Source organism: Tympanuchus pallidicinctus, unplaced genomic scaffold, assembly GCF_026119805.1.
Source record: "Tympanuchus pallidicinctus isolate F22 unplaced genomic scaffold, pur_lepc_1.0 scaffold3, whole genome shotgun sequence".
NCBI classification, from domain to species: domain Eukaryota; kingdom Metazoa; phylum Chordata; class Aves; order Galliformes; family Phasianidae; genus Tympanuchus; species Tympanuchus pallidicinctus.
The window spans coordinates 53,026,498-53,035,538 of record NW_026294747.1 but is presented as its reverse complement, the minus strand read 5'-3'; the positions used below and the strand labels follow the sequence as shown (position 1 = coordinate 53,035,538).

General features: G+C 43.9%; 1 protein-coding gene across 6 annotated transcripts in view; it reads left to right on the top strand.

The window, feature by feature from the left end:
• The window catches only part of SYT16 (synaptotagmin 16), a 121,101-nt gene that overhangs the window by 72,489 nt on the left and 39,571 nt on the right, over positions 1 to 9,041 (top strand). For 4 of the 6 annotated variants that reach the window (XM_052696108.1, XM_052696105.1, XM_052696106.1 and 1 more), the window contains one exon: positions 4,559 to 5,176. In XM_052696108.1, coding sequence (XP_052552068.1) covers positions 4,630 to 5,176 — 547 coding nt within the window. In that variant the 5' untranslated portion in view covers positions 4,559 to 4,629. Of the gene's footprint in view, positions 1 to 4,558; positions 5,177 to 9,041 lie in introns of those variants that run through there. The other 2 variants (XM_052696109.1, XM_052696110.1) reach the window with 1 other exon arrangement.

The following is a 9,041-nucleotide window of genomic DNA, read 5'->3' as shown; positions in this document are numbered from 1 at the left end:
CCTGTGTCAGCCAACCTAAGTTCCAAATACATCATCCCTGGAAGCTCATTTGGAACTGGAGGACGTGGTGAAATATTGATTCCCAAAGATGATACCTGGAAAAATGAGACAGCGAATGAGAGACGTACCTGCAAATGAACCAAAATTAGTCTCTGAAATTTTGCCAGGCAAATAATGAGGCACTGAAGTAAAATTTCATTAGGAAAGGTTAACAGTGGCTAATGTGGTACTTGATTTGAACATGGTGTTTTTTAAACGAGATAAGTTAGTAATGACATATAGATCACAATACACTCCCTAGTACTGGAATGCCACACAGGGAGCAGGCCTCACGTCCAGTGCAGCTGATATCAAGGTGCTTCTGGTTCACAGCTCCGTCAACCTCTGGTGCTCTGAAGTGTACTCTGCTAGAGGGTCACTGGATGGAGCCAAGCTGGAAGCAATAGGTCTGACAGTGAAGATTAGGAAGCCCAAGTGTGTAGCAGCATCTTCAGCTGCATACAGTCTGGCCTCCGTAGATAACTTGTTCCAGTGGGTGATCACCCTCGTGATAAAGGTGATTTTCCTAATATGCAGCCTGAACCTGTGATGAGCACACCATCACTTTCCACCTCGTGACTGTGGTCTGTTCATGTTATTCACACGTTGTAGTGGTATGGTCATCTCTTGTTGTCTCTGTGCCACAAAAAGTGGATTGATAGTTATGTTCTCTTAGATTCTCGATAAGTAGGCAGTGAAGTACTGCGGTGTGCTGTGCATTTGTTTGTATGTCTCAGGTGACTGGAGTTAATTGGTTTATCCCGTGCCAAACGTTTATATACAACATAACTGTAAGCAACAGGCATGTTAGATTTAGTAAAATCACATCAGTGTTTAGAAACATGAAATTCAGAATTCCTGTTGCTTTTGTTTGCCAACCAGAAAGAGTAAAATCGAGTGTCTATGGATAAAGATCGGGTGAAGGCCTGTAGGGGGTCTGTCTGTATGGTGGGGGTCTGTAATAGACTGCCTAGTCAGTGGGGCTGGGTGGGAGCTTGTGCTGGGACGAAGGAGCTGGGGGGCAGCAGGGGCGGAGGCCAGTGCTGATGGTGACTGCCGGAGAGCCGTTCACAGGCTCCCTGAGCGCTCGCTGCCTTCACTGCAGGCTCCCAAAGCCCATGCGTTTTGGTGATATTCTTAGATATAAGTCCGAGACATGGGGGCACAGGCCCCGAGAATAGGAGAGAAAAAAAAGGGGCAGTACGGTTTGCCGCGACTCGGCCGAGCCCGGGCCACGTGCGCTCCGGGAGAGGGTGAAGGGCAAAGAGCTAGCCGATAACAGAGAGAAAACACAACTGCAACGATCTGAGGAGGAAGAGTAATTTACTGAATTTAACTAATTCAAACAAAACGAGAGAGACAAGAGTATCAAAAAATGAGAGTCAAACCACGATAGCGCGAGAGAAAGCACGTGCTTTTTCCGCGGCAAGTCGAGGAGGCTGAGCCGGGCCACACGGAGAGAGGCAGCCGCTCTGGGTCCTGTCCGAAGCTCCACCCTACTGCCTCTGCCTGCCACGTCCTCCGGCATGCCACCCTTTCCCCACCCATCAGGATAAAGAGTCCACAGAAGGCAGGAAACGGAACGTTAACTCGTTAACTCCCACTTGTCCACATGATGTTCTGATGTGAAATACCGTCAACAGAAATCACAAAACCACAACAGCCACTCACAGGCTCCTTGAGCGCCCCTCAGGGCTCCTGTATAACAGCCCCTTAAGCTGCATACGGTCTGGCCTCTGTAGATAATTTGTTCCAGTGTTTGACCACTGTGTGGGAACTGCTGAATCACAGCCTGTACCTCTGTTTGACCACCTGAGGCGAACAGTGGGGTCCCCTATGTGTTATCGGAAATATCTCCCCATATCGCATGGCAGACTACTTTCAGGGACTTAGTAAAGATCTACTAATCACTAAAGAATGACAATTAGCTGCCTCCACAGTGGAATGACCACTATTAAATGCTTTAAATCACACTGAAATGAGGAGTAATACTTTAGAAAATGAAAACCAACTTTCGAGAGACCATATCAAAAAGGTAGAGCAAGAACTTGGCATATTAACAGGGAAGAAACCAATTCTGCATCTTCCAGTAGGTCAAGTTCGCAACAGTTCAGTAGACAATGACCAGACTCCTGAAAACACACTCTGTTGATCAGGAAAATAGAAATTCTAAATTAGATCTCGACACTCCGATTGCGAGAGATCCACTAGAGATCCGTTCTGTTATAACTCAGAAAACTGAGACAATACAGGATAGACTGGCTGGGATGCCACCTGATCAGTTGTGTGCAACAGCCCGACCATACACGGCAACAGAATTGATAGATTTAGTTCAGTGATTTCAGCAGAAGCCTAGAGGAAGTGTGCCAGCTTGGTTATTAAGACTGTGGGATTCTGGGGCAGAAACTGTTATGGTGAATGGCCCGGAGATACCCAAGTTGGCTACCATGACTGACCATCCTGCCCTCAGGCAGAGGTTATATGCGGGTGTTCAATATCTTAATAAAAACCATTCTATAATAGAATGGTTAATGGCGACCTGCCATATGGTATGGCGGATAAATCTGATATACCTCTACATACAGGGATGTGTGTCCTCCATGGAGGACCTTCCAAATTATATCCGTGAACTGCGCGTAAGGAAAGCAATTTATGAAGACGCATTTGATGGTCTTGATATGGTCAAATTCTCAGCAGGAATGAGAGACTTAATTCTACAGCAAGCCCCCTCACATCTGCATGGTACTTTGATCTCTATATTTAGTCCCCTGGTGGCCTCAGAAGCGATGGTCCAGCAGGCTGCCCAGTTAGTGGCCGACCTAGGCTCAGTAGTCCCTCCAGTAATAGGTACATGGCCTACTGATATTGTGGTCAACACTCCGATCTTTATTGCTAAAGGGACCCCCATTGTGTCCCTGTGGCAGATCAGGACACCTCCTTTGGTGCCTGATATCGTTATGCAGCCACAGACATCTGGCCAGAAGGTGTGGTACAGGCGGCCAGGACGTGCCCCAGTACAGGCGGAAGTGTTGACCCAGGATAGAAAGTCGGCCTGTACCTTGGCCTGGAGAGCAGACCTTCCCCTCCTGGTACCTGTGAAACATCTGTATTACTCCCTGTGATCTGTGAGCCTTCAGGAGCACCGAAAGGAACAAAATGCCATCAAGCGTTCCAGTGTTGCTGTCGGATCACATGCAACACATGGTGATGGTCTGCATGGGACTGATGGAACATAGAACAGACCTGCACCTCAGGACTTCATGCCTCCAGTAGCATTGACCATTAGCCCAAAGAAGAATATGGACGTTCACCGATCATAACTGGTCTTGAATTGTACCAACATGCATCACGATGGAAATTGTATAAGCGTTGCGATATATCGGATCTCTGTATGAGCAAAACCTTAGCCTTTAGTTAACCTGATCATTGGTTCACGCCGCGAAGGGGTGGAGTGTATGGGAACTTCTGAATCACGGCCTGAACCTCTGATTGATCACCTGAGGCGAGCCATGAGTCAGCCAGCGGAGCACAGGTGAAGGCAATTCACCTGGCTCCACCTCTCCCCACTTAAGAGCTGTCTGCCACAAGAGATGGATCTCGTCTGGAGATCCCTCCTCTCGAGTTTTACGAGCCCAGGAGGTGGGTGAGCTTTCTGTCTGTTCTCTTTTTGTTCTTTTAATCTGCTTTGCCAAACTCTCTTGTTTCTTTCATAATTATAACATCTTTGTATTTGTTGACTCTATAGTGGGAAAACGTTCTGGGCAATTTTGAGGGCCAAAATGGCACCTTAGCTTTCTGCAGGTTATGACAGCCAATAAGGCCACACAATATGCAGAGCCTGCCTCCACCCCCAGTTCCGGAAAACTTCCGGCTCTGAGTGCATCTCAGTCCAAAAGCTTAACATTTACAGTTTTACAGCACTGCAGTTGTGCTAGGTATGACAGTGCTTAATCAACAGTTAAAATACACTGACTTGTGTAGTTCTGGTAAATCATGGTTTCCCTGAAGAATTCTGTGAAGGCCTAGGATGTGTCCTCCTTCCTAGGGACAAAGTGGCAGAAGGTAGCTTATTTGATGCCTTTTAATTTTTTTAATTCATTTTAATCAGTGAAAGCATAATTGTGCTCAGATTTTCCATGCTTTATTTTTGCTGAACTTGCTGGGGTTACACTGGATGTCAGATCTGGGAGACTTAGACTTTTTTTTGTCTGAAGCTTGTATTGTACTTTGTTCTTTTCCTGGTTTTTTGAGAACTGCAAGAGGAATTTTTCTGCTTTAGAATATGTACTTTTCTCCCATGTTCTATGTTTGTGTATTTATGGTGCTTTTATTCACTGAATGGAAACTTTCCAGAACTCTCCAGGAATATGCAGTTTGTCCACTGTTTCTGGATTTCCAGTAGCATTCTCAGTGAAGTTCTTTATACATTTCTCTAGACATCTGAGGTGGATAATATATTGGTGGACAAGCAATTTACAGTAACCTCTTATGACACTTTTTTTTTTTTTTTTTTTAATAGCTTTCTGAATCATAAGTGACATGCTGGTGAAGCTGAACAGCTGATCTCCAGATACTGTCATAGTATTAACCATGGCATCTGAGGCTGTTCAGAGTTTTCTTCAGCCACTCTCTTCTTGGTTGTCTCAAATATACGAAGCTATCCAACAAGCAGGAGACTCCATATCTGCTTCACTGCTGAATTTGAGTGGAGTCGGTCGTGAGTCAGAAGAAGACAGAAACCGGGGCTTGGAGGGCAGTGGAGTAGCTTATGAGGATCGTTCTGTGGAATCAGAAGATGAAAGACGCGTAGACCTGTGGGATGAGGAATACACGTGCCCTAGAGAAGATGGTCACATTGCAGGTCGTGATCTTGCTTCAGAGGCCCTCCTCTGTGGTTCTGACATGAGTCTGCAGAGGCAAAAATGGGTTAAAAATACCATCAGCTTACCCCAGCAATGTACTGAAAGGACTGGGCCTTTGGCTGCCTGTGGATCACATTGGATGAACGAAGATCTGCAGCTGCTTCCTACTATCTCTGAAGATGAAAGTGAGCGCTCTGTGAGGATGAGAGGTCATGATTACAGCATCAGTGTGGGTAGCTCTTTAGAAATTAATAAAGACAAGGCAAGTTTTGCAGGTAAGCAGCCAGCAAATACCTAGATTTCTCATCTCTGGTATTGATTTGATGTAGTAGCATATCTGCTCATTTTGTTCAGTGTAGTCATTGTTTCTCACCATGAAATAAAACTGCATTGAAAATCCCACAGAAAAGTCTAACCTTTCCCTCTTCTCTTCCCAGTTCTTTTCTTATTCATGAAACTGATCTAATTGAAATTAGTGGAAATTTTCAGAATTAAATGCTGTATATTAGATACCAATCAGAGCCTATTGCAGCAGCACAGAGCGTTTTTCTATGCTCACCGTATTTTGTTTCAGGTAACAGGATCTTTTGAAGGAGTGTTTAGCCTTTAGCCTTTGCTTTGAGGACAATCTGCCTTTTCATCATTGCTATTAAAGATATATGTTTAATCTTAAACCTTGTTTCTTTGTGCCAGGAACCTCAAGATGTTACTGTGCCATGTGCTGCGAAATGCTCTACTAAAAAGCCAGTCATATCTCATGATCTTAGGGAAGAAAGCCTCCCAAATCACTTTTCCTCTCTCCCACCACCACCGCAGACTTTTTGATTTAAAGTGAAAAGGACAGCAGTCAGGAGATTATGGGATGGGTAAATCAGTTTGGTGTTTTCAGTTTTAATGATCAGAAGTCATAATTAGGTCTAATTAAGTGACATGAACAGCTTCTCAAGTACTTACATTCAGGGCTGAATCACAGCCACTGGACTTTTATTCTAGATACCACTGTAGATGTGGGTAGAGGTTCCCTGGTTCACAGAAAACAAATGGGGGTGTGTGTTCCAACCAAATGTTTGAAATGGGAAGTTGAAGCTATTAAAATGTTTGCTTTAAAATGGTCAAGAGCTTTTCATCAGGAGTTCTTTCACCAAGAACCTTTCTGTTCCTAGGGAAGTGTCATATGCATTTAGCCTTTTTGGTGTAGGCTGTCGAAGTTTAGGCTTTCTGGTTTTGCTTTTGATAGGAATATCAGGCTAAAGGTATAAACTTTGACTGCATTCTTCGGATGTTAAAATTAGCTCCTTTCTTTATTACTATTCTTCACGCTGACATGGCCAGGGTATAAGATGATGAAGGGACTGGACTAGCTTTCCTAGAAGGAGAGACTGAGATCTGAGACTGTTCAGATGGAAATGAGGAGGCTCGGGGGGGATCTCATCAGTGTCTGTAAATACTGGAAAGGAAGGTATGGAGCCAGTCTCTTGTCAGTGGTGCCAAGTGCAAGGACAGGCATGTTCCAAATGAATGAGCACAGTTTATTTGGAAAAGCACCCTGGAGATTCTCTACCCTCTGGTTCCCCAGGCTTTTCCTATACATTGTCTGTGAAATATCCTTCCTTGGAGATTTGTTCACAAACACCAAGTCAAAGCCAAAGGGATGAGTTTAGTGAGTGTTTGGATCTAGTGTCCAGAGCACAGGTGCACTGGAGCAGGCTAAGCATGTGCAACCCTGATTGCTGCAGGACCTTTCAGAGAAGTACCCCAACAGAGGCTGCCAGAGCCATTCAGAGCTATTCAGAGCAGGCTGGGGAGCAGTATGTGCCAGATGTGTTCAGATGGTGACCACCAGGTCTTTGTCCTATCTCTGGACCCATACGTATGTTCACAGAGGATGGGAGAAAAGATCATGAACTCTGAGAGCCAAGAATGGGCTGCTGTCACTGTCAAAGCAGTTTTTCACTTGCAGTCTTATCTTTGGGGACATCTGAAAAGCAGGGTTCTTGAAAGCATGCAGATGGATGAGATGGGCTCACAGTAGAGACACTCAGGTACTGGAGTAACCTGGCACTGCAGCTGAAGAGAATTGCTGTCAACCTTTTCCCAATTGAGAGCAGGTGCTGATGACCAAGTTGCTGTTGCTGGGCTCTTGTTTATTACCTATTAGCTTTCCTTCTTAGTAGGTTGTCTGGAGCTGCTGTGGAGTAGGAGGCTGTCTTTATAGAGCTTGCCAGCGCCTACAATGATGCAGCCTGGAGCTCTCTGCTTCCACATGAAATGCTTCAGAAGGCATTGCATAGCTTTTTACGCCACGGGGAATGTCACTGTAAATGCTCAAAAGTGGTCTTTTATCTCTTTATCTCTGCACTGCACAGTACAGAGGGCCATCCAGTGCCCTCAAGACATGACAGTCATGAAGTTGGCTGCTTGAGGGCTGGGACCTGGTGCCTTTTTTTCCTCAAAGCTATCCAAGTTGTATAGTAAGAGAGAAGGTGCTGTACTGTGATATGAAAATATCTTCCACAACACACACACATGCTCTTTGTATTTCATGTATTTCTTTATATTTCCTTTTTTTTTCCTTTAGATTTATTCTCTAACATCAAGAGTATGAACTCTTGTGATGGTAACCTAGACATGCAGAGAGCCTGTAATACCCTGAGAACTTCAAATTTCAGTCGTGCATTAAAATGATCAAGAGATGTTTGAGGTAGCCTTATTTCTGTTAGCTTTGTTATCTAACCCTAAGTGACAATGTAAGTGAGCATATGGACTTGCTGACATTCAGCAAAGGCATTCGGTAGCATCAGTATTAGCTTTGAGCATTTTTCCTTGCATTTGGCATATTTTCATCATTTCTCCAAAATGCGTGTTTCCTGTTTATCCTTATATTCTTTCAGAACATTGCATCTTGACTTTATTTCACTTAATGTACCGTATTTCTCTTCACAATAGAATATTTTAAAGCTAAATTGGCACAAAACAGTTGCAATGCTGAATGCTTTTTGTTGCCATGGAAATATTCCTGGGCACTTACTGACGACCTGGTTGCCAATAGTAATGTAACAGAGAAAATAGATATGCTTCATTTAGCAGCCACTGGTGATTAAAGAGCCACAGAAACCTGTTACAAGGTCATTCCAATATATAGCTTATTAGGCTTAAGAGAAGAGAAAAACCACGCCCCCAGAGGAGAATAATTTTATTTTCTTAAAAAAAAAAAAAGAAAAAAAAAAGATTCAAAACAAAATCCAGTTGTTCACTGCTCTTAAACTTAAAGCGTGCTTCTGAGACAAAATAAAATTGCAGTTAAAAACCATCATTATCCCATTTTCTTTTTATCAAATATGTTTTTGATTGCATTTTTGCCTCCTAAAGAAAAGTGTCCTAGCTCCATTAGCAGCTTTTCTGAGGCCTCAAAGCAGCAAACACATTACTGAAAATCATTTTTAGGCTTAGGGATCTAATATATAATTTGAGCAGTGAGGTTCTGGCGTCTGTAAATCAAATGTCTGATAGATCATAGAATTACCGTGGTTGGAAACGACCATCCATTCTAACTGTCCACCTATCAACAATATTTCCTGCTGAACTGTGTCCCTCTGCACAACTTCTAAACCTTTCTTGAACGCAGTGCTGAGACATCGAGGCATGCTAATCAGCAGGGTGCTGGTTTGGCTGCTGCTGAGTCCCAGTCTGTACTTCAGCGATGCTAGCAATGTTGTGCCAAGTTGAAAAACAAATGCAGAGATAAGCTTTCCACTTGAGATCCTTTTGAGCCACAATTTAAAAATGAATGAAGTTGCTCAGTAGTGCAAGCTGCTTGGTGTAAGACGTTAGCAATGGGTATGCAGTCCCTTCCATGCATGCAGATCCCCGGTGCCCTTCACAGAGCATGTAATTGTAAATTACAGATTTACAGTTTGTTGCAAATACAGAGGAACTTGCTCTTGCAGCTGCCTTGAACCCTCCATTGCTGTCTAACCTCAGTGTGTTGTCCATCTAAGAGTGGGTAGGGGAAGAGCTTTTGCATCCTCCTGTGTCTGAGATGCTATCAGCTGACTGGGGGTGGCTGCTGAGAGTGTGGCTGCCAAATCTATCATTGCACATTTGGCTTAAGAGTTGGAAAAAAAAAAACAAAAAAACAGC